Genomic DNA, 23319 nt, shown 5'->3' with positions numbered 1-23319 from the left:
GAAGTGTGTAAAAGCAAAACGTCACGTTCCCCAAAGTCCAGACACAGCAAAATGGACAAGTATTACAGAACCACGCAAGAAACGTACACCTATATATATTACACTATAGACATGTATATCTATAACGAATAGAATTTGTGTGACCGATTTCCATAACACGGCTTAGCGTCCTCCACATTGACGATGACCGTATTGACCATCGTCACGCCGATACATCTCCGGTTTGTATAAGCCCTGGTAATGGCATTCCATAATGGGACGAAGCGTGTCGCGGTATGGACGGTAATTGTCACTGTTATGACCTCGTGAAGATAGACCAAACACATATTCATTGCGCCAAGGCATATACAGGTGGTCCATGCTACGTTGGTAACCACTAACACTTGAAGATCTCCAATTGCCATTAGAACGCCACTCGAAACGACCCGTACGATTGCATTGGCGATCCTTATAATTGCTGCTGTCCGAACGCATAAATTCCTCTATGAAACCAGTGCCAGCCTTACAGCTCTGTCGAGCAGGTCCACGATCATTACGGCTGTCTGACAGATGCCCGTTAGTAAGAGCATGTGGCAACAAAGGCTCGCCAGATGGTTGTGGACCATTAGATAGATCATAGTCTTGATTAATCCTGTCTCGATAAGAGACCACGGAAGTATCACGAGATTGCGAACTACTTGATCGAGAAGTAGACATATTACCCGTAGAATGCCGACGTTTGCCTTCAGATTCATCATTACAGCCGTTTTGGAGCATGTATATAACGGTATTAATGGGTTTTATACCTCTATCAGCGTTGAAAGAACTACGTCTTTCACTTAAACGAGGAATAGGTTCCTTGTTGAAGTTGCGTATACCCGAGGAGTCCGCACGTTTTGTGGCTAATTTGTCAACCTCTTTCACAGTAGAAACCGATGCTTCCTTGCATTGTCCATCAGCATCCTTGGAAGTATCAAGAGATGTTACCGTTTTCCTCTTAGGTGTAGTGTCCTTGGTACCCTTTACCGCTGTGGGTTTCATGTTTAGTGGAGCCTTGGAAATATCTAAGGTTTTCTTGTAGATACTGTCTGTTCCCAAAGGTAAAATGCTCGCAATGTTCGATAGTGGCCTTTTCTTACGATACATCGATTGAACGGCCATCAGTTGAGTTTTAGATAGAATTTGTGGAGCAGGGTTGGTAGTTTTATGTTCAAACTTAACAGGGATACTGGAAGGTTTAACCGCATCTTCGTTTAATTTTAACGACGGTGGTGCAGAGTCTTTGTTCATAAACACCGAAACCTCCATCCCAATACGAGTGGACAACGGCGGAAGGAGAGATCCCGGCTTCTCCATATGGTCAACTATATCTGGATTATCAACGACTTTTTCAGAACATAATCCAATATTCCCACTTGCATCTTCATTTTTCAGCCCCGTATCGAGTGTTTCTTCTATTACTGATTCATTTTTATGGCATTCGGATTGATTGCCAACGGGTCTTTTGGGTGAATCAGTTACCACGGGTGATGTTACAACATCAGGGGCACATGCATCGGATTCTGATGGCTTAATTTCAAGCTTTGGCCCTGAATCTGTGACCTTATTTCGTTCTTTTCCAATAATACGGTCACAAACATCATCCTCATTTCCATCCACAGTATTAGAAATGACTTCATTATAATGACCATCTAAAGAATGATCGTCTAAGTTCAAGTCATCACCGCTAATATAAGAAAGTGTTGATGAGGTAATTGCGCTTTCAAAAAGGCCCTTGAGATGAAACGAAAGAGACATACGAATAGGAGTTGATTTCTTACTAAATGAAGAAGAAGCAGGTGAAACAGATGTGGGAGTACGTAAACGAATTCTTCTAGAAGAATCATTACTAGGAGTAGAAACATCCTTACTGCAATCCTTGACTTTACTTGGTGATGCAGGAGGATCAACGGGAACCAGAGGTGGCTTATCCACATCACACGACTTTTCTTCCGGCTCAGCCACTGAAGACGACACATCCTGTACAGTTGCTTCTTCCGCTTTGCAATCTAAAGAATTCGGCGGTATATGGAATACAGGAGATGCAACCATAGAAAACATATCCAAACGGTTTAGAACATCAGCGGAAATAAAAATGTTCGGGCGCTTAGAAGGTGTAGATGCTGTGTGAAAGCTGATTAATATGAAAAGTAAGCATACCAGAAATAAAGTCTATGCATCGCAAGCCAAAAGATGAAGAGTCATCATCGAGCTCACGGAAGTAAAAGTTCTCCGGCTTAATAATAGCCGCCTCGCTACCGCGCCTTATGCCGCGACCGTTGACATTACCATCTGATGAGTTATTAATTAGGCATATAGCGTAAAACTAATAGAAAACAGAACATACCCTGTCGACGTGGCTTCATGGTATTATGAGTATGGCAAGTCGCAGTAAAGAATATGCGATGAATAATAGAAGAAACGCTCCACCACTTGTCCACAGTAATATCACATATATAAATGGATATTACAATTCGCACCTACTCTGCTTTGGCCCAATGGAATCCTTGTGATGATACCAACCGACATAACACAACATATGATCATCATCTATATCTATCAATTGAGGGTCTAAGTGTTCATAGAAGACATTGGAAGTAAATATAATTTTTAATTATATTCATGTGTAAGAAGATTCTACAGATGTATATTCTGCATCAACATGGTTTTACGCATCAGAAAATAGTAAAGCGGTACCACTAATCCCATATTTTCTATTATCTAAAAGTGGCTATATTATATAGGTAATTCCACAAATTGTGTGATAATTAGGTCACAATTTCATCGATTAGGTGATCGGTGCATACACATCTATACACATTCGACCGTAGTGAGCCGTCGCAAATATGCCGATTACCTTTATAAATATATTACACAATAAAGAACCATGAAGTTTATTACTATTCGGAATCACACAAATGCTCACTTCTAAGACACTTAGGATGAAACAGCGCCTTGTGCCAGTGCTATATAACCCAGGAACAAAGAATTCGCTCAAAGTGTATCACCTGCAAGAATATGCAAGATATCGCGCCGGTCTTCTACCTTCTCCAACACCTAATGATGTTACGCTTCCAACGAGGCGAACTAAAACAGATAGTTCAAAAGATTTGCCTTTCTTTCGGAAAATTGACGATTGGCAACAACTGGTGGCAGAAGTAGATGTTGTGGCCAAACAGTTGTCCCCAATGCAACTGCTAGCCACTGCTATTGCATATTGGAGATTAGGAAGAGTTGGAAGGGCACAGTGGAAGAGATTATGCTCAGCAACAGCTCGCCATGCCTACGGACCACATGCAAATATCACAGGCATTTCGTCTAGTGAGGTGTCTCTTATACTATGCTGCTATGCGCGGGTATTTAATAAACCCGTGCACTCAAGTACAAGTCTACTGAGGTGGCTCGTACAGGATGTAGGACAACTCAACGAACGTGATGTATGTATGGTGTTGTTTTATATGCGTAAAATGCGATGTATAACCCCGAAGTTGGAAACTGAAGAAAGCCGGGGCTATGCAGCAATCTTCAGGGCTATAATATTAGGTCTAGCTCCTGAAGGAGGTAACAAATTACCAAAGTTTTCTCCAGGGGGATTAGCGTGCCTCGTATCTAATTTGGCGTACATAGGTCACGCCCCTTGGAACATCATATATTATGCGTGTAACAATATAAGGAAAAGGGCGGCCGAACTGGATGCCAAAACAATTGCATTACACTGCAGATCACTTGCATTGTTAAAGTTGCCTGAAAAAGGTACATTAAAAGCATTCTCAACTTTAATTTCCAAAAAACGAAAGTTAGATACAGCAACAATAACGTGTGTCCTGTATTCTTATGCTAAATTGAAGTTCCGACCACGAAACAACTTTAGCGAATTGTTGGATCAGGTACACAAGTAAGTGTTAAGTCTATGCTGTAAGGAACTTTCAGAGGCATATTCATGTTCCAAGACCATGAAGTGGCTCAGATTGCTTTTGCAATGGGCCAACTAGGATACAGAATACCAAAAGTTTACGAGAGCTTCTTTGAGTTCATAAAAGTAGGACACCGCATTAACAGAATTATGGTACCGCAGGATCGAGTGGAGCATCAAAATCCACAAAATATAACAATGCTGATGCAAAGTTTCGCCAAAGTTGGTATATACAATGCACATGTTGTAGATTTGCTGGTGAAGCAAGCTATGAGTACACTTGTATGTTGTCTACATGGATAATATAAAGCATATGTAGGATGCGTTTACACTACCGCATTGCATCGCCATGCTAGATGCTTGTGCGGTATTGGGCCACTTCGACCGTAATTTATATCAATCTATCCTCGCAAATATTACGAAACTCTCGGAAGTAGGTTGGAAAATCAATGCAATACACCCGAATAGGATAATCCAAGTGAAGCTACTATCAACCAGCTCAACAGGATCATGTACTGCATTCGCCATGAGGTAAATCAATTATGAAAACAAATAAAATAATATAGTATCCGAGTTTTATAGACGAACTACCAAGGACGTCACAGGTACTCATCAATCTTTACCAAGGCAACTTCGCTGTTCCGGCATCTACAGAGGTTTGTACGGGCTTCCATAAAATCTATTCTACAATACAGCGAATATGCGACCTGTATGAATGCCTAAAGGAATTGGGAATCCCTTACGAAAGCTCTGCAGCAGTAGGATTATATCGTGTAAACGCTTTAATAAATGGGTAAGTTTATATCAAAGCGACTAAGTGAATGTCACAGAAATCTTGCCTTGGATGCCTTAGCAGAGGCTGCATTGTGCCCAGTGACGAGAGAGCCTCTGGGAATGACACGGCTGAAAAATAGACACCTAGCAGCATTGGGTTATAAACCAATCCAGTTGATTATACGCGAATGGTTAGTTGATTACCACACGTGGGCATTGTTATCAGGATTGGTAAATCGCACGCTGAACGCATATCATTGCTGCAAACATTGCTAGTCCCTTAGACTGATTTTGAATTTGTCTGCACGTTTTAAAAGGTATAGTAAAAAAACTAACATCCGTCACCGATAGATGGAGTTACTGTTGCAGCTAAGCCAAGTGAAGCCAACGATCCACGTATAATACCGCATAAAAGAAACAAATAGAACAACTTGTAATTGTCTTCGAAACTGCGGAGGATGTTAACATCCGTGGTAATCGGTGGCCGCATCCCTAATGGACCAAGCCATGGTATATGGTCACATAGAATTATATAAATGCCCTGACTGTTTGATTGTAAACGTCCAGCATTTTCACCGAAAATATAAGTCCAGACATCCTTGCAAACAAAAATGACACAGTTGTTAGGATCCCAGATACGTCCTTTACCTATCGTCAATCTATAAAAGTCTGTTATTCAGCTAATCATATGCATACCTATTAGCAATTTTTGCTCCCAAATAATAGCCATGAAGATCAAGCGCCTGTTTTACAGATGAATGGGCTTCAGACTCTTGCGATTGTAATTCCAAAGTACGATCAGGCATGTAATTATTTAAACGCATCTCACGTGCAAAATAATACTTTACAATTTCATGAATCATGAGAACCTCGAGCTGTTTTGACGCCAGCTCCATCGTTATTAAATAGTCACGAATCCATCGGTCCTAATATTTAAAATATTAGTAGACTCCCACCAAGATTTTATGTAATGAAAACCCAAAAATGAAAACCTGCAGAAGGTAAAAACGTTAAGTAGTTCATACTACGGAATCACATAAGGTGTGTGGTAACAGAAACATTTTACAATCTGTTCGTAATATAATCTTTAATATATATATATATATATATATATATTATTAAATGACATAAAGTTGTTAATGAAATAGATAATCTGGAAAGATGTACAAATCAAGCGAGATGAATGTAACCATTTTAATGATGAGTCATGTATCATGGCGAAATAAAAAACTCATGTCACCAACTGAACAAAATAGCTTCTGTTTCATCGATGTTCTGTTCAACAGAAATAACGATATTTTGATCTTATTTAAGAGAGAATGTGATTACACATACATTACACATTTTATAAACAAAGCCTTTCATTATCCAAATTTGGGACTACAACAAATGTATGGCTTTTGTGGCATAACTAAACTGCAAAATTTTGCAATTAAACCGAACAAAAAGACCATCATAAGTAAAACACATTAAAACATATCCGGTATCGCTATAAGGATACAGTATTTCCAGAAGTAAATAAGCCAACTCATACAATTTGTATGATTAAGTGTTTTACCTTTAAATAAATAGCGATGAATTAATTGGAATATCGCACGTAAACACATTGATATAAAACATGTGTTTCAAACGATGTGTTATTATTAAAAATGACGCATACAAAGTATACAGTTACTTTTATATCTTTCTGTAAAACACGTATAATGCGAAAAGAATTCTTAGAGAAGGATTCGGAATGGACAGCAACATATCGGGTGGCTGAGACTGCTGTCATGGGGACGTCACAAATGAATCGAAACCACTAGCAATTGGTTCCCCGTTTTATCCATTAAATAAGGTAAGTATTATAGAATATCTTTTATCATCGTTTTGCTGGATGTTGGCGTGAGAAGCCGAATTTACCCGACGCGCCATTCATCTTACATGGTGTAAACCTCGAATTCGCTTTTCTATACGACTTCTAATATATTATATCATTGTTAGGGTCTAACATTGTTTTTAAAAAGTTCATCATATTGCAGATTGGGTCCAGCCGTGCATAAAGTCAATCAAAATGACGACCAGATTTAAGAATTGTCGTAAACTTAGAGGCCATGTATCACATGGACATGGTAGGGTTGGGAAACATCGTAAACACCCCGGTGGTCGTGGTAAGGCTGGTGGTTTCTCTCATCATCGTATACTTTTTGATAAATTCCACCCTGGTTACTTCGGAAAAGTATGTCACACCCTTCCATAATATCATCGTGTATAGGTTGGTATGCGTTATTTCCACAAGATCAAGAATCGTTACTTTTGCAGAACCGTAAATGTTGACCACCTATGGTCCATGGTACCGCAAGCCGACATCGAGGCAGCTGCCAAGGAAGTTGGCAAAGCCCCTGTTTTGGATGTTGTTCAGAAGGGTTACTTTAAGGTTTTGGGTAACGGAACCATGCCCAAAAAGCCACTTATCGTCAAGGCTAGATACTTCAGCAAGCTGGCTGAGAAGAAGATCAAAGAGGCTGGCGGAGCATGTGTGCTCGTAGCCTAAATTACAACAACATATGGCTAACTGTGATTGCAATCATATTGTATGCGTGTTTATTTGTAAAAGGGGCTATTTGGCCCAAGTCAACGTATAAGTGGGTTGGGGTTGTACGGAACTATGGCAGTGCTCTTAGACGTGTTGGTCTGCTGACCGAATGTTGTTCCTCCAAAGGTCGCATTATTAGATGGGTTCCCAAATAATCCACCAGTTGTGCTTGTAGATTGTGGTTGCCCAAATAAGCCGCCGGCTGTTCCTGTTTGTTGTCCACCCGTAGGAGATGTTGAAGATCCAAATATCCCAGAATTGCTTGAAGACCCTATGGTGGTGGTACCGAATGGATTGGTGGTATTAGATGTGCCACTTCCGAACACGCCACTTGAAGCTCCAGTATTGCCAAATAGATTTGTTGCCCCTGTGCTGTTGGTGGTAGAACCAAATATATTCGAACCCGATGTACCAGTAGTGTTTGCGCCAAATGTGGGAGCACCAGTATTACTACTACCAAATATTCCAGTATTACCAGTGGTATTAGTGGTTCCTCCACCAAATAAGCCGGCAGTAGAACTTGTTGTGTTGGTACCGGTGTTACCGAAAAGTCCAGTGGTAGAAGTTGTTGCCGTGCCAGTGTTTCCAAAAAGGTTGCTGGAGCCCGATGTTGTTCCGGCGTTGGTATTGCCGAAAATGCCACTAGTAGCTGCTGTATTTGCATTGGTAGTGCCGAAAAGGCTTTTAGTTGTAATCCCAGGTGTGGCTACGGTGTTAGATCCGAATAAACCACCAGTACCTGTGGAAGCAAGCGTAGTGTTCGTGTTGGCATTGCCGAATAGGCCGCCTGTAGTGCCCGTATTTGTGGTACCGAATATATTCGATGTACCCGTATTAGTGGTAGGAATATTTCCAAATAAGTTATTTCCAGAAGTAGTAGTGTTATTGCTACCAAAGATGTTAACTGTGCCACCAGTGAAACCAATTCCTGTTTGTTGCGACCCTGCACCAGTAGAAGTGCCATAAACACTACCTGCATTGGTGCCATAGTTTGTGCCAAATAATGACGTACCAGGCACAGTTGTATTCGTGCCAACCATGCCAGTCGTTCCAAAAGCGCCGACTACCTGAGAAGCTGCAGCATTGGGCGTTGGTTTTTGCAGCATCTCTCGTATGTTGTAATATGATGCATCCATGTTGATTTTTCCAGTGGTGCTGAATGCGGCATTGAACTTTCTCAAACAGTCTATTTGCTTTTTTATTTCCTTATGACTTTCAACATATGGTAAACCATTTGTAGAGCTCTGTGATGCAGCAGGGCGAACAGGTAAGCCTATTGAAATAAGGAATGACCTTTTCAAATCGCTAGTTTCATCTGCTACACAATGCCAAAGGTCTTTGCGATCACGGAAATGTTCATCCATAGAAGACACAATTTTAGAAAGACGATCTGCGATTTTGTGTAGTGTCTTGTCATGTGCATCCTGTACACCCTTCACGGTAAGCACATATTTCGAAAGCTCGATGTCTTTCAGTGACATCACTTCCAATTGCAGCAAACGGATTTCTTGCCTCCCAGAACGTATGGTGTCCAGCAGTTCCTTAGATAATTGCACATGTAAATGATTTGGTACACGAAATGATGCTAAGAACTTGGTTCCATGATGGGTATCATTAGATTGAAGAGTGTCACACAACCGACGAGCTTTCGTTGATATCATGTTCTGCGTATCTTGGCGTTTACATCGATCAGTCACTCCCTTATGTAACTTTGATTGTAGCAAACTTATTCCGTTTAGCAAATTCTTGATATTGTCATGCGATTGCCAACATAGCTTATCCAATGCTAACAAACGGTCAACCATCTCACGCATCTTTAAAATTCTATTCTCGTGCGCTGTCAAAATGACCTCGGCTACGTCAAAATGTCCACTCCATTGAGGTACATACTGTGTTAGGAGCCTGACGGTACAACGTGAATGGAAATTCTGCGGTGTAACTGAAACCGGCTGTCCAGGTTGATTAAATCCCATGCTTCCGCCATTAGCTACAGCACCGACTGATGAAGATGGCCCTATACTGCTGGTTGCAACGGATGAGTGTGAGCCAAAAGTATTCGACGACGCAGCGAGGTTTCCGAAGGTAGGAGCGTTACTCACGCTCGACTGTGCCCCTGTAGGAGCAGTAAATAGTGAACCACCCGTTCCGAACGAAGCTGTACCAACTTGATTAAAATTAAAAGGGGTAGCCATTTTGACATTGAACACAAAAAAGTGAATTTTCTGCCATGCGATGTGCGACTTGGATTCTTAAGCCACGTCAATGATCGGATTTGTAACTATCATGCCGTCATGTATCAATTAAAGTATTCATAAATATAGAGATAAATTTGGAAGTGTTACAATATGTAGATTTCTTATTCATCATTAGGGGAATATCCAACAATTAAAATCAAACATAAAATGTGTATAACCATGAGTAATGAAAAACCAATTTTGCACAAGCCTGTTGCCGGCCATACTGCGTCGAAAATACCGGATCCCATCCGAACTCCGAAGTCAAGCGGCGCTAGGCCGGGATAGTACTGGGGTGGGGGACCGCCCGGGAACTCCTTTCGGTGCCGGCAGCCTATTTATTATGTGATACACATTGGCCACACATATGGCCAAAATAGTCACCATTGGTGCCTTGGGATGGTGTTTTGCACATTATTGTAGGTTTGTTTACTCACGTCCCATAGTTGTCCCTGGCATGACTGTTACCACCTTCGACTACACAAAAGCCAATGTACCCTTGGCATACTATATTTAAACGGCATTTCGAGGGTTAGGCGTCTACGTGTTATACATTTTCTTATAACATTTGGCAAATGAACTCGGTTTTATCGTATATATTGCAACATATTATAAGGAATGTGTAACGCTAGACATGTGTATAAATGCATGATCAATGCAATAAGAAATTATACGCTCAACGTTTAAGTATATTGGCGTGAACCAATTGTTTTATTCCTTCTTTGAGAGCTCTGTCTCTAGCGCTGTGGAATCCACACTATCATTCAATACTGTTACCATTAGTAAACGGCATGACCTCTTCAATTAATTACCAAAATTTGTACCATGGCTTGGATTTCGGTTTTTTATCTTCGTTTTCTGGTGCTTTCCCTTTCAAATGGTTGTTTTCTGATGGATTCTGATCCATTGAACCATCGGTTTTATTGGCTTCCGTCACTTCATTATTGTGCTCTCCTTTTCCACTTGGTGGCATAGATACATTCGTTGTTCCTGCTCCTCCCATATTTTGCGCTCCTTCTTCCTTCATTTTTTCGAACATTTCTTTCATTTCTGCTTCCCTTATTTTGTCTTGCTCTGCTTCGATTCTATCGTTAAGAGCCTTTACATAGTCCTCAAGAGCATTGGCTAGGTCTTCAGGTAATTCACTAAGGTAACTGTATTTCGATGCTTCTTGGGCGAGTTCATCAGGTAGTTCTGATAGTAACTGATCGAAATAGGATATGGCGTCCAACAACTTCTTTCTTCTTAACTCTACTATACGTTCCCGAACTCTAGGTATCTCTTCTTCAGACAACTTTATGGGCAATACACCTAGGCGTATATCGTGATCTATCAATCCGTAAATGTCTTGGTTTGTAAACGACTTGCCCCTTGAGTTCAGAATGGCCACAGCAGATGGGTCGTGTGGAAGCCTGCCTATAACTGCATCAAAATCGTCCTCTTCAATATTACTCATCGCCTTATCCTCTCCATTCACATTAATCTCAGACTTCACTTCAGCCTCCTGTGGTTCCGAAACCTCATCACATATGACATTGCCACTGGCAGCACCTGCCACAACAACTGCGCCAACAATCCACTTGGCAACCTTGCGGAAGCCGTTGTTACGCCTTGCTAGTTCCATACTTAACAAAATTGCAGATGATTCAAATATCTTCCTGCGGGATCCACTTGGTAAATGGTGTAATAATTGATAATGAATATATGGTGGTATGCACCTGGGGAATTGGACGATTCATGCATTGCATGTTATCACGGATCATTCAATCGTCGTCTATATTCGACAATGCGCTGATTAATCACTACTTCAGCAGTGTGATGCCAGCTTGGACGATGCAAAGTCCAATGGTCTCTAACCCTCCATACTATAGTCACATACAACTAGATCCTTCCACAGTTTCCCAAACGGTTAGTGACGTAATAGCCGGTTAATCAATGGAAATCACAACCATAAGAACATTATAATTTTAGCGGTTGGTCATTCATGTCAATTCCGTCCCATGAAGCGCCTTTTGGCGTTATATGCTACTCTGGTGAAATACTTCTGTTAAAGTCAGTATTGCTTATGGTACTCTGTTCCAAACGTACCAGCAACCTAAATCCATAGTAGACGATGTAGCAAAACGTTACCCTATACCGCTTGAGCATCCGACGTACAGCCTTACATTTGATGACTGTTAATGTAGCCTATATGGCGCCATTGGAGTGATCTAACACTGTTACAGAGTTACAACGGATGCCACTACTGAGGTCTGAGCAAAACAGTGTCCATTGTCTAGACGGTTCACATCACTGTAACCTTGGTCCCGTCAATGTCACCATATCATCGCTATACACTAGAACCTCTGCTAATGTGACCATAGTCTTCACGCTCCCAGTCTATAGACAATCCTGATAGTATACTGTGGAGCCACAAGATTATGCTGTGAATATTGATCACATCCAAATGTTGGTCAGTGCTTGACATGGTTATTGTGGTGCCACAGGTGACTGCTATATATGCTCCGTATTCCTAGAGTCGTAAATGCACATTAATACTTACTGTGTGAGATGGGGATTACCACATTGTGTAACAATAGCACAATGAGAGATGTAGCCTGCAGTTAGTGGTTAGCACTATATCAAATGGATACACTGAGGCTACCATATGTACACAAACAGATGATACCTTGAAGTCACGAACAGTCTACGGCTTTACAGTCACTTTCCACGAGGTCATGTATATCTACGTTGACACAACTCTGTTCCCATACGCTAATGTTATAGAGCATCTTCACGTACGGGCACCGACATATCATGCTCAAGTCAAAATATGCATTGGGACCTTGGCTGCTCATACGCTTAAAAACCTCTCGCACGGTCTCTGTGTGAAACTCGTCCGTGATATCAGTGTCATATACCTTCATCGTGTTCACCACCACGTATTCCCACCCATGAACAACGTGGTCAAACACCTCCACGTGCGTTACAAGCACGTCACCAGATTCATAAATAACAGTCTGGACTTTTGAGTTGGTAACTCTGACAACTTGTTCGGGGTACGGAAACGGCACAATGCAGTATTGCCTGTACAGCCAGCAACCCCTCCTAAGGTTGGCTACAACGATGACCTCTGGTGAACTATTATCAAACCTGGATAGATCAATCTCAAGTTGACCTGTACTACTGGCGCCACCCGTTGGAATAGGGCGGACATTGCGGTATGAAGGGTCCAGTATGTGCTGTGCCTTGAACATACCGTTCACTACTGGAGGCAGACTCAACGTGTAGTTACCTACGTAACCCTTATGTTTGATCCACAATGTAAAGTGTTGCAATACGACGTCCACATGTACTCTAATACTGTGTGAGCTGATTAATGATTGGGAACTTCCAGGGGTTTGGTACAACCAGTCTATATTCATTATAGGGGATATCAGGAAAACATCATAAGATCCTCTTATACGGCTTATGCTGTCCCTGAATTTTGCATTGTAATGTTTGGCCAGGCGGTATCGTATATTTGTTCCCTTGGTAGACTTGATTACAAGGGGGTTCAACTTAGCACTCCACAAGTCAATCATCAGTGATATGGGCCCATTTAAAAAATCAAGCTTCGTCGCACGATTAATCAATCTTAACTGGTCGTCCGCAATCTCGAAATGCCTTATATGCCTAGATCCATTAGTAGTCCTATCCACATCGATGATGGACACAATCAGGCCAATGCCTCGCCTGTATTCTTGGACGTATACATCCAATGCCTTGTTCATGCCAGACATATTGTTGAAGATTGTGAGGTTACCATATTTGACCAGGGTTATACTAGGTGTACTTGAATGTATCAGTCTGAATCGACCTCCACCATAGAAGCTCCCTTCGAAACTCTCGACTGGGTAGGGGATAGTAGGCTGCATGAGATCCACTTCCAGAGCATATGATAGCCTGGAACATATCAGTAGCAAGGAAGTCCATATTGGGCCCATGTTTACTATGGACCTATCTGCCATTTAAATATATTGTAATTTAGGTAGTCTACACTGTACCTGGGGGTTTGCATATTCTAAGGTAGGCACTAACTCGATTTCGAATTATCGCTGTAACAGCTGATTGATAACTTGATGTACTAGATATCGTTGGCTGATAGCATTCACGGCACATTGTGTCACTGCTACAAAATATATTTACAATAATATAAACTATTTCATACCAAGTGCCATGAGACATCCCAATGTATATATTACTGAATGGCATTTGAATTGCCAGAGTATTCATCGGCATATTACTCCAGTCGGAATAGTATACATAAGGACATTGGGACCCAGATATATTGATGCTCGTAATAGTTTATACATAAGTATGAGTCCTGGCAGACTTAGTAACATATTCAGTTAGGTATTGAAAAGCATTTATAGCATTTGTCGATGCGCAGCATCAATAACATTTAGTTGTTACATGGTGGATTTCCACCTGTAGGTGTTTGGGACGGTATTGGGTATGTCACTGTAAGACCGATTGACCATAAGACTACCACCATGTTAAATACTGAGTGCTATATGATAGTGGCACAGTTGAAAAGAGTATCTCAGACAAACGCATAGGGTTTCCAGAGTGACAACTTGGGTAACGTACCAGATATTGGAATAGGCCAGTGGCAACCATAGATTTCTACCCGGTCGTATTCCATATTGCCAATGGGCAACACATGACAGTGTCTACTAGGCATCACCATGATCGCCAAGCAATGATACAACAGAGGGATGAAGAAAGACATTTTATGCCGCCATATCATATAAGGTTCTGATCTATATGCTGTTGATTACGAGTCTAGTACAAGCAGCGCAAAGTAGGCTATGTTGACTAACATCCACAAATGGGTATAACAGTTAGTGATATTCATTGTATGGCCTGGATATTGAATGCTGCCACGTGCTATATGTAGATGTATCCGAGCTCATCATCGTTGCCGGCCATACTGCGTCGAAAATACCGGATCCCATCCGAACTCCGAAGTCAAGCGGCGCTAGGCCGGGATAGTACTGGGGTGGGGGACCGCCCGGGAACTCCTTTCGGTGCCGGCAGCCTATTTATTATGTGATACACATTGGTCACATATATGGCCAAATCAGTCACTATTGGTGCCTTGGGATGGTGTTTTGCACATTATTGTAGGTTTGTGCATCCACTTCCCATAGTTGTCCCTGGCATGACTGTTACCACCTTCGACTACACAAAAGCCAATGTACCCTTGGCATACTATATTTAAACGGCATTTCGAGGGTTAGGCGTCTACGTGTTATACATTTTCTTATAACATTTGGCAAATGAACTCGGTTTTATCGTATATATTGCAATATAAGGAATTTGCAACGCTAGACATGTGTATAAATGCATGATCAATGCAATAAGAAATTATACGCTCAACATTATGTACATCGGAATGAACCACTTGTTTTATTCCTTCGTTGAGAGCCGTGTCTCTAGCGCTGTGGAATCCACACTATCATTCAATACTGTTACCATTACTAAGAGGCATGACCTCTCCAATTAATTACCAAAATTTGTACCATGGCTTGGATTAAAGTTTGTTTAGTATCTTGCAATATCTCCATTATTTTCCTGTATTAGTTATTAACTCCATAGTTTTGCCAACCAATTATTCCTCTTCTTTGGACTCCTTACCCTCGTTTACACTATCATCACTCTCCTTTATGGCATCCTCTCTCTCTTCGGCTTCTTCTGTAACTTCAGTACTTCCCGGTGTGGCCGGTGTACCATCAACACTCTTCCCATCTTCTTCTTTATCATTAATCACAGTAGAGGGATCGAACGGATGTAAAAATTCATTGATTTTATCGATCAAATCAGCTGGGAATCCTTCGTAAATATCACATGCCAACATTTCATTTGCTAGGTTTTGAGGGACCTTTTCCAAAAGGCCAAAGGTAGTAGTATTCAGATGGCTCCATTTCACTTTTTCAGCTAAATCAGCTGGTAGTTTATCATAGGTTGCATAAGCGCCTGCTTTCACAGCAATGTCTTCTGGAAGAGATTCTAATATTCTGTTGAACTTCCTCATTTCACGTAATAATTCAGCCCTCCTGACGCCTAACATGTGCCGGATTACTCCTTTGCTACCTTTCAAACCAGATCTATCCACAAGATTGTCTATTTCTTTGTTAGTGTACTCTTTGCCAAGAGAGCTGACAAACACTACAGCTTCAGGTGCATTGGATGGAATGCTTTTACCACCATGAAGGTGAGATTCAGCATCAACATTTCCGCTGGCAGCACCTGCCACAACAAGGGCACCAGCAATCCACTTGGCAACCTTGCGGAAGCCGTTGTTACGCCTTGCTAGTTCCATACTTAACAAAATTGCAGATGATTCAAATATCTTCCTGCGGGATCCACTTGGTAAATGGTGTAATAATTGATAATGAATATATGGTGGTATGCACCTGGGGAATTGGACGATTCATGCATTGCATGTTATCACGGATCATTCAATCGTCGTCTATATTCGACAATGCGCCGTTTAATCACTACTTCAGCAGTAGTATGCCAGCTTGGACGCTGTCAATCCCGATGGTCTACAACCCTCCATGCTATATTCACTTAGCATTACATCCTTCCACAGTTTAGAAAACAGTTAGTGGCGTAATAGCCATTTAATCAATGGAAACCACAGTCATAAGAACATTCTAATTTTAACGGTTGGTCATTCATCTCTATTTCGTCCCATGAAGAGCTTTTTGACGTTATACGCTGCTCTGGTGAATTGTTTTTGTTAATACGTAAGCTCTGTTAATTATATGCCACGGCAAACGTAGCAGCAACCTAAATCCATAGTAGACGATATCGCAAAACATTGCACTATACCGCTTGAACTTCTGACGTACAGCCTTACATTTGATGACTCTGTTTACGTAGCTTTTATGGCGCCATTGAAGTGTCCTATCACTGTTACGGAGTTACAACGGATGCCACTACTGATGTCTGAGCAAAACAGTGTCCATTGTCTAGACGGTTCACATCACTGTAACCTTGGTCCCGTCAATGTCACCATATCATCGCTATACACTAGAACCTCTGCTAATGTGACCATAGTCTTCACGCTCCCAGTCTATAGACAATCCTGATAGTATACTGTGGAGCCACAAGATTATGCTGTGAATATTGATCACATCCAAATGTTGGTCTGTGCTTGACATGGTTATTGTGGTGCCACAGGTTACTGCTATATACGTGCCGTATTCGTAGAGTCGTAAATGCATATTAATACTTAATGAGTGAGATGGGGATTACCACATTGTGTAACAATAGCACAATGAGAGATGTAGCCTACAGTTAGTGGTTAGCACTATGTCAAATGGATACACTGAGGCTACCATATGTACACAAACAGATGATACCTTGAAGTCACGAGCACTCTACGGCTTTGCAGTCACTTTCCACGAGGTCATGTACATCTACGTTGACACAACTCTGTTCCCATATGCTAATGCTATAGAGCATCTTCACGTACGGGCACCGACATATCATGCTCAAGTCAAAATATGCATTGGGACCTTGGCTGCTCATACGCTTGAAAACCTCTCGCACGGTCTCTGTGTGAAACTCGTCATTGATATCAGTGTCATATACCTTCATCGTGTTCACCACCACGTATTCCCAGCCGTGAACAACGTGGTCAAACACCTCCACGTGCGTTACAAGCACGCCACTAGATTCATAAACGACAGTCTGGACTTGTGAGTTGATAACTCTTACGACTTGTTCGGGGTACGGAAACGGCACAATGCAGTATTGCCTGTACAGCCAGCAACCCCTCCTAAGGTTGGCTACAACAATGACCTCGGGCGAACTATTCTCAAACCTGGAAACGTCAATCTCAAGTTGACCTGTACTACTGGCGCCACCCGTTGGAATAGGGCGGACATTGCGGTATGAAGGGTCCAGTATGTGCTGTGCCTTGAACATACCGTTCACTACTAGAGGAAGGCTCAACGTGTAGTTACCTACGTAACCCTTATGTTTGATCCACAATGTAAATTGTTGCAATACTACGTCCACATGTACTCTAATACTGTGTGAACTGATTAATGATTGGGAACCTCCAGGGGTTTGGTACAACCAGTCTACATTCAGAATAGGGGATATCAGGAAAAGATCATAAGATCCTCTTATACGGCTTATGCTGTCCCTGAATTTTGCATTGTAATGCCTAGCCAGACGGTATCGTATATTGGTTCCCTTGGTCGTCTTGATTACAAGGGGGTTCAACTTAATACTCCACAAGTCAATCATCAGTGATATGGGCCCATTTACAAAATCAAGCTTCCTCATGCGGTTAATCAATGTTAACTGGTCTTCCACAATCTCGAAATGCCTTATATGCCTAGATTCATTAGTAGTCCTATCCACATCGATGATGGACACAATCAGGCCAATGCCGCGCCTGTATTCCTGGACGTATACGTCCAATGAGTTGTTCATGCCAGACATATTGTTGAAGATTGTGAGGTTACCATATTTGACTAGGGTTATACTAGGTGTACTTGAATGTATCAGTCTGAATCGACCTCCACCATAGAAACTCCCTTCGAAACTCTCTACTGGGTAGGGGATAGTAGGTTGCATGAGATCCACTTCCAGAGCATATGATAGCCTAGGACATATAAGTAGCAAGCAAGTCCATATTGGGCCCATGTTTACTATGGACCTAACTGCCATTTAAATATATTGTAATTGAGGCATTCTAGACTGTACCTGGGGGTTTGCTTATTCTACGGTAGGCACTAACTCGATTTCGAATTATCGCTGTAACAGCTGATTGATAACTTGATGTACTAGATATCGTTGGCTGATAGCATTCACGGCACATTGTGTCACTGCTACAAAATATATTTACAATAATATAAACAACTTCATACCAAGTGCCATGAGACATCCCATAGTGTATATTACTCTGTGTTATTAGACTTGCCAGATTATTCATTGGAATATTACTCCAGGCAGAATAGTATACATCAGGACATTGGAACCCAGATATATTGACACTCTTAATAGTTTCCATATAAGTATATGCGTCCTGGCAGACTTAGTAACATATTCAGTTAGGTATGGAAAAACATCTATAGTATCTGCCAATGCACAGCTTGAATGTCATTCCGTTTTTACATGGTGGATTTCCACCTGTAGGTGTTTGGGACGGTATTGGGTATGTCACTGTAAGACCGATTGACCATAAGACTACCACCATGTTGAATACAAAGTACTATATGATAGTGGCACAGTTGAAAAGAGTATCTCAGACAAACGCATAGGGTTTACAGGGTGACAACTTGGGTAACGTACCAGATATTGGAATAGGCCAGTGGCAACCATAGATTTCTACCCGGTCGTATTCCATATTGCCAATGGGCAACACATGACAGTGTCTACTAGGCATCACCATGATCGCCAAGCAATGATACAACAGAGGGATGAAGAAAGACATTTTATGCCGCCATATCATATAAGGTTCTGATCTATATGCTGTTGATTACGAGTCTAGTACAAGCAGCGCAAAGTAGGCTATGTTGACTAACATCCACAAATGGGTATAACAGTTAGTGATATTCATTGTATGGCCTGGATATTGAATGCTGCCACGTGCTATATGTAGATGTATCCGAGCTCATCATCGTTGCCGGCCATACTGCGTCGAAAATACCGGATCCCATCCGAACTCCGAAGTCAAGCGGCGCTAGGCCGGGATAGTACTGGGGTGGGGGACCGCCCGGGAACTCCTTTCGGTGCCGGCAGCCTATTTATTATGTGATACACATTGGTCACATATATGGCCAAATCAGTCACTATTGGTGCCTTGGGATGGTGTTTTGCACATTATTGTAGGTTTGTGCATCCACTTCCCATAGTTGTCCCTGGCATAACGGTTACCACCTTGGCCTATACAGAAGCCAATGTACCCTTGGCATACTATATTTAAACGGCATTTCGAGGGTTAGGCGTCTACGTGTTATACATTTTCTTATAACATTTGGCAAATGAACTCGGTTTTATCGTATATATTGCAACATATTATAAGGAATGTGTAACGCTAGACATGTGTATAAATGCATGATCAATGCAATAAGAAATTATACGCTCAACGTTTAAGTATATTGGCGTGAACCAATTGTTTTATTCCTTATTTGAGAGCCGTGTCTCTAGCGCTGTGGAATCCACACTATCATTCAATACTGTTACCATTAGTAAACGGCATGACCTCTTCAATTAATTACCAAAATTTGTACCATGGCTTGGATTTTGGCTTTTTATCTTCGTTTTCTGGCGCTTTTCCTTTCAAATGGTTGTTTTCTGATGGATTCTGGTCCTTTGCACTGATCTTGCTCTTTATGGGTTGATCATCTTCGTCCTCTTCTTCCTCCTCTTGCTGTGATCTTCTTGTTTTCTTTGCACTGATCTTGCTCTTTATGGGTTGATCATCTTCGTCCTCCTCTTCATCTTCTTCGTCGTATTCATCATCTTCGTCTACTCTTCCTCTTTGTTTTCGCCATTTAGCTACCATTTTTTTCATTTCTGCCTCCCGTATTTTGTCTTGCTCTTTTTCGATTCTATCGTTTAGAGCCTTGACATACTTGTCAAGAGCACTAGCTAGGTCTTCAGGTAGTTCACTAAGGTAGCTGTACTTTGATGCTTCTTGGGCGAGTTCAGCAGGTAGTTCTGATAGTAGCTGATCGAAAAAGGATATGGCGTCCAATAATTTCTGTCTTCTTAACTCTACTATACCTTCCCGGACGCTTGGTATCTCTTCTTCAGTCAACGTTATGGACAATAAACCTAGGCGTATATCGTGATCGATCAATCCGTAAATGTCTTGGTTTGTAAAGGACTTGCCCCTTGAGTTCACAATGGCCACTGCAGCAGGGTCGTGTGGAAGTCTGCCTATAATTGCTTCAAAATCATCGTTCTCAATATTACTCATCGCCTTATCCTCTCCATTCACATTAATCTCAGACTTCACTTCAGCCTCCTGTGGTTCCGAAACCTCATCACATAGGACATTTCCGCTGGCAGCACCTGCCACAACAAGGGCACCAGCAATCCACTTGGCAACCTTGCGGAAGCCGTTGTTACGCCTTGCTAGTTCCATACTTAACAAAATTGCAGATGATTCAAATATCTTCCTGCGGGATCCACTTGGTAAATGGTGTAATAATTGATAATGAATATATGGTGGTATGCACCTGGGGAATTGGACGATTCATGCATTGCATGTTATCACGGATCATTCAATCGTCGTCTATATTCGACAATGCGCCGTTTAATCACTACTTCAGCAGTAGTATGCCAGCTTGGACGCTGTCAATCCCGATGGTCTACAACCCTCCATGCTATATTCACTTAGCATTACATCCTTCCACAGTTTAGAAAACAGTTAGTGGCGTAATAGCCATTTAATCAATGGAAACCACAGTCATAAGAACATTCTAATTTTAACGGTTGGTCATTCATCTCTATTTCGTCCCATGAAGAGCTTTTTGACGTTATACGCTGCTCTGGTGAATTGTTTTTGTTAATACGTAAGCTCTGTTAATTATATGCCACGGCAAACGTAGCAGCAACCTAAATCCATAGTAGACGATATCGCAAAACATTGCACTATACCGCTTGAACTTCTGACGTACAGCCTTACATTTGATGACTCTGTTTACGTAGCTTTTATGGCGCCATTGAAGTGTCCTATCACTGTTACGGAGTTACAACGGATGCCACTACTGATGTCTGAGCAAAACAGTGTCCATTGTCTAGACGGTTCACATCACTGTAACCTTGGTCCCGTCAATGTCACCATATCATCGCTATACACTAGAACCTCTGCTAATGTGACCATAGTCTTCACGCTCCCAGTCTATAGACAATCCTGATAGTATACTGTGGAGCCACAAGATTATGCTGTGAATATTGATCACATCCAAATGTTGGTCTGTGCTTGACATGGTTATTGTGGTGCCACAGGTTACTGCTATATACGTGCCGTATTCGTAGAGTCGTAAATGCATATTAATACTTAATGAGTGAGATGGGGATTACCACATTGTGTAACAATAGCACAATGAGAGATGTAGCCTACAGTTAGTGGTTAGCACTATGTCAAATGGATACACTGAGGCTACCATATGTACACAAACAGATGATACCTTGAAGTCACGAGCACTCTACGGCTTTGCAGTCACTTTCCACGAGGTCATGTACATCTACGTTGACACAACTCTGTTCCCATATGCTAATGCTATAGAGCATCTTCACGTACGGGCACCGACATATCATGCTCAAGTCAAAATATGCATTGGGACCTTGGCTGCTCATACGCTTAAAAACCTCTCGCACGGTCTCTGTGTGAAACTCGTCATTGATATCAGTGTCATATACCTTCATCGTGTTCACCACCACGTATTCCCAGCCGTGAACAACGTGGTCAAACACCTCCACGTGCGTTACAAGCACGCCACTAGATTCATAAACGACAGTCTGGACTTGTGAGTTGATAACTCTTACGACTTGTTCGGGGTACGGAAACGGCACAATGCAGTATTGCCTGTACAGCCAGCAACCCCTCCTAAGGTTGGCTACAACAATGACCTCGGGCGAACTATTCTCAAACCTGGAAACGTCAATCTCAAGTTGACCTGTACTACTGGCGCCACCCGTTGGAATAGGGCGGACATTGCGGTATGAAGGGTCCAGTATGTGCTGTGCCTTGAACATACCGTTCACTACTAGAGGAAGGCTCAACGTGTAGTTACCTACGTAACCCTTATGTTTGATCCACAATGTAAATTGTTGCAATACTACGTCCACATGTACTCTAATACTGTGTGAGCTGATTAATGATTGGGAACTTCCAGGGGTTTGGTACAACCAGTCTATATTCATTATAGGGGATATCAGGAAAACATCATAAGATCCTCTTATACGGCTTATGCTGTCCCTGAATTTTGCATTGTAATGCCTAGCCAGACGGTATCGTATATTGGTTCCCTTGGTCGTCTTGATTACAAGGGGGTTCAACTTAATACTCCACAAGTCAATCATCAGTGATATGGGCCCATTTACAAAATCAAGCTTCCTCATGCGGTTAATCAATGTTAACTGGTCTTCCACAATCTCGAAATGCCTTATATGCCTAGATTCATTAGTAGTCCTATCCACATCGATGATGGACACAATCAGGCCAATGCCGCGCCTGTATTCCTGGACGTATACGTCCAATGAGTTGTTCATGCCAGACATATTGTTGAAGATTGTGAGGTTACCATATTTGACTAGGGTTATACTAGGTGTACTTGAATGTATCAGTCTGAATCGACCTCCACCATAGAAACTCCCTTCGAAACTCTCTACTGGGTAGGGGATAGTAGGTTGCATGAGATCCACTTCCAGAGCATATGATAGCCTAGGACATATAAGTAGCAAGCAAGTCCATATTGGGCCCATGTTTACTATGGACCTAACTGCCATTTAAATATATTGTAATTGAGGCATTCTAGACTGTACCTGGGGGTTTGCTTATTCTACGGTAGGCACTAACTCGATTTCGAATTATCGCTGTAACAGCTGATTGATAACTTGATGTACTAGATATCGTTGGCTGATAGCATTCACGGCACATTGTGTCACTGCTACAAAATATATTTACAATAATATAAACAACTTCATACCAAGTGCCATGAGACATCCCATAGTGTATATTACTCTGTGTTATTAGACTTGCCAGATTATTCATTGGAATATTACTCCAGGCAGAATAGTATACA

At 41.7% G+C, this 23319-nt stretch overlaps 11 protein-coding genes across 11 annotated transcripts; 2 read left to right on the top strand and 9 right to left on the bottom strand.

Moving 5' to 3' along the window:
* Window positions 1-138: 138 nt before the first annotated feature.
* BBOV_III006590 (uncharacterized protein) lies at window positions 139-2472 on the bottom strand. The gene is made up of 3 exons (XM_001611738.2): window positions 2366-2472; window positions 2179-2310; window positions 139-2141 (listed from the first exon to the last, which is right to left on the bottom strand). The coding sequence occupies exons 1-3, from the start codon at window positions 2382-2384 to the stop codon at window positions 163-165; spliced, it is 2130 nt and encodes a 709-aa protein (XP_001611788.1). The 5' UTR covers window positions 2385-2472; the 3' UTR covers window positions 139-162.
* A 259-nt stretch (window positions 2473-2731) lies between these two features.
* Window positions 2732-5139, top strand: BBOV_III006580 (uncharacterized protein). The gene is made up of 9 exons (XM_051767101.1): window positions 2732-3913; window positions 3949-4057; window positions 4094-4213; window positions 4251-4364; window positions 4400-4462; window positions 4498-4587; window positions 4627-4724; window positions 4762-4896; window positions 4932-5139. The coding sequence occupies exons 1-9, from the start codon at window positions 2937-2939 to the stop codon at window positions 4987-4989; spliced, it is 1764 nt and encodes a 587-aa protein (XP_051623469.1). The 5' UTR covers window positions 2732-2936; the 3' UTR covers window positions 4990-5139.
* BBOV_III006570 (Transport protein particle (TRAPP) component family protein) lies at window positions 4582-5690 on the bottom strand. Its single transcript, XM_001611736.1, has 3 exons — window positions 5402-5690; window positions 5042-5364; window positions 4582-5006 (listed from the first exon to the last, which is right to left on the bottom strand). The coding sequence occupies exons 1-3, from the start codon at window positions 5599-5601 to the stop codon at window positions 4978-4980; spliced, it is 552 nt and encodes a 183-aa protein (XP_001611786.1). The 5' UTR covers window positions 5602-5690; the 3' UTR covers window positions 4582-4977.
* An 806-nt stretch (window positions 5691-6496) lies between these two features.
* On the top strand, window positions 6497-7290 carry BBOV_III006560 (Ribosomal_L27A superfamily protein). The gene is made up of 3 exons (XM_001611735.2): window positions 6497-6542; window positions 6725-6923; window positions 6960-7290. The coding sequence occupies exons 2-3, from the start codon at window positions 6759-6761 to the stop codon at window positions 7236-7238; spliced, it is 444 nt and encodes a 147-aa protein (XP_001611785.1). The 5' UTR covers window positions 6497-6542; window positions 6725-6758; the 3' UTR covers window positions 7239-7290.
* On the bottom strand, window positions 7164-9627 carry BBOV_III006550 (Nucleoporin FG repeat region family protein). The gene has a single exon (XM_001611734.2). The coding sequence runs from the start codon at window positions 9470-9472 to the stop codon at window positions 7319-7321; it is 2154 nt and encodes a 717-aa protein (XP_001611784.1). The 5' UTR covers window positions 9473-9627; the 3' UTR covers window positions 7164-7318.
* A 463-nt stretch (window positions 9628-10090) lies between these two features.
* Window positions 10091-11254, bottom strand: BBOV_III006540 (Spherical Body Protein 2 truncated copy 11 (SBP2)). Its single transcript, XM_001611733.2, has one exon. The coding sequence runs from the start codon at window positions 11136-11138 to the stop codon at window positions 10323-10325; it is 816 nt and encodes a 271-aa protein (XP_001611783.1). The 5' UTR covers window positions 11139-11254; the 3' UTR covers window positions 10091-10322.
* Window positions 11255-12131: 877 nt separating this feature from the next.
* On the bottom strand, window positions 12132-13619 carry BBOV_III006530 (uncharacterized protein). The gene has a single exon (XM_001611732.2). It carries the CDS (start codon window positions 13501-13503, stop codon window positions 12190-12192), a length of 1314 nt encoding a protein of 437 aa, XP_001611782.1. The 5' UTR covers window positions 13504-13619; the 3' UTR covers window positions 12132-12189.
* Window positions 13620-14906: 1287 nt separating this feature from the next.
* Window positions 14907-15934, bottom strand: BBOV_III006520 (Spherical Body Protein 2 truncated copy 10 (SBP2)). Its single transcript, XM_001611731.2, has one exon. The coding sequence runs from the start codon at window positions 15858-15860 to the stop codon at window positions 15150-15152; it is 711 nt and encodes a 236-aa protein (XP_001611781.1). The 5' UTR covers window positions 15861-15934; the 3' UTR covers window positions 14907-15149.
* A 921-nt stretch (window positions 15935-16855) lies between these two features.
* Window positions 16856-18329, bottom strand: BBOV_III006510 (uncharacterized protein). The gene has a single exon (XM_001611730.2). It carries the CDS (start codon window positions 18227-18229, stop codon window positions 16916-16918), a length of 1314 nt encoding a protein of 437 aa, XP_001611780.1. The 5' UTR covers window positions 18230-18329; the 3' UTR covers window positions 16856-16915.
* A 1279-nt stretch (window positions 18330-19608) lies between these two features.
* BBOV_III006500 (Spherical Body Protein 2 truncated copy 9 (SBP2)) lies at window positions 19609-20724 on the bottom strand. The gene has a single exon (XM_001611729.2). It carries the CDS (start codon window positions 20652-20654, stop codon window positions 19779-19781), a length of 876 nt encoding a protein of 291 aa, XP_001611779.1. The 5' UTR covers window positions 20655-20724; the 3' UTR covers window positions 19609-19778.
* Window positions 20725-21659: 935 nt separating this feature from the next.
* On the bottom strand, window positions 21660-23093 carry BBOV_III006490 (uncharacterized protein). The gene has a single exon (XM_001611728.2). The coding sequence runs from the start codon at window positions 23021-23023 to the stop codon at window positions 21710-21712; it is 1314 nt and encodes a 437-aa protein (XP_001611778.1). The 5' UTR covers window positions 23024-23093; the 3' UTR covers window positions 21660-21709.
* Window positions 23094-23319: the final 226 nt, after the last annotated feature.

The sequence above is a fragment of the Babesia bovis genome, chromosome 3 (assembly GCF_000165395.2).
Source record: "Babesia bovis T2Bo chromosome 3, whole genome shotgun sequence".
Classification (NCBI taxonomy): Eukaryota; Apicomplexa; class Aconoidasida; order Piroplasmida; family Babesiidae; genus Babesia; species Babesia bovis.
This window is presented reverse-complemented; position numbering and strand designations above follow the sequence as displayed.

Excerpts from the sequence above, each read along its gene's own strand:
- BBOV_III006590 (XM_001611738.2), bottom strand. Across the intron at positions 2,142-2,178 it reads ATGCATAGACTTTATTTCTG|CATCTACACCTTCTAAGCGC; the intron begins GTATGCTTACTT and ends GCTTTCACACAG.
- BBOV_III006580 (XM_051767101.1), top strand. The coding sequence starts at position 2,937 with ATGCTCACTTCTAAGACACTTAGGATGAAACAGCGCCTTGTGCCAGTG. Across the intron at positions 3,914-3,948 it reads TTGTTGGATCAGGTACACAA|AGGCATATTCATGTTCCAAG; the intron begins GTAAGTGTTAAG and ends AGGAACTTTCAG. Across the intron at positions 4,365-4,399 it reads ATATTACGAAACTCTCGGAA|GATAATCCAAGTGAAGCTAC; the intron begins GTAGGTTGGAAA and ends ACACCCGAATAG.
- BBOV_III006570 (XM_001611736.1), bottom strand. The coding sequence starts at position 5,601 with ATGGAGCTGGCGTCAAAACAGCTCGAGGTTCTCATGATTCATGAAATT. Across the intron at positions 5,365-5,401 it reads GGAGCAAAAATTGCTAATAG|ATTGACGATAGGTAAAGGAC; the intron begins GTATGCATATGA and ends AGACTTTTATAG. Across the intron at positions 5,007-5,041 it reads TCCATCTATCGGTGACGGAT|ACAAATTCAAAATCAGTCTA; the intron begins GTTAGTTTTTTT and ends TAAAACGTGCAG.
- BBOV_III006560 (XM_001611735.2), top strand. The coding sequence starts at position 6,759 with ATGACGACCAGATTTAAGAATTGTCGTAAACTTAGAGGCCATGTATCA. Across the intron at positions 6,924-6,959 it reads ACCCTGGTTACTTCGGAAAA|GTTGGTATGCGTTATTTCCA; the intron begins GTATGTCACACC and ends CATCGTGTATAG.
- BBOV_III006550 (XM_001611734.2), bottom strand. The coding sequence starts at position 9,472 with ATGGCTACCCCTTTTAATTTTAATCAAGTTGGTACAGCTTCGTTCGGA.
- BBOV_III006540 (XM_001611733.2), bottom strand. The coding sequence starts at position 11,138 with ATGGAACTAGCAAGGCGTAACAACGGCTTCCGCAAGGTTGCCAAGTGG.
- BBOV_III006530 (XM_001611732.2), bottom strand. The coding sequence starts at position 13,503 with ATGGCAGATAGGTCCATAGTAAACATGGGCCCAATATGGACTTCCTTG.
- BBOV_III006520 (XM_001611731.2), bottom strand. The coding sequence starts at position 15,860 with ATGGAACTAGCAAGGCGTAACAACGGCTTCCGCAAGGTTGCCAAGTGG.
- BBOV_III006510 (XM_001611730.2), bottom strand. The coding sequence starts at position 18,229 with ATGGCAGTTAGGTCCATAGTAAACATGGGCCCAATATGGACTTGCTTG.
- BBOV_III006500 (XM_001611729.2), bottom strand. The coding sequence starts at position 20,654 with ATGGAACTAGCAAGGCGTAACAACGGCTTCCGCAAGGTTGCCAAGTGG.
- BBOV_III006490 (XM_001611728.2), bottom strand. The coding sequence starts at position 23,023 with ATGGCAGTTAGGTCCATAGTAAACATGGGCCCAATATGGACTTGCTTG.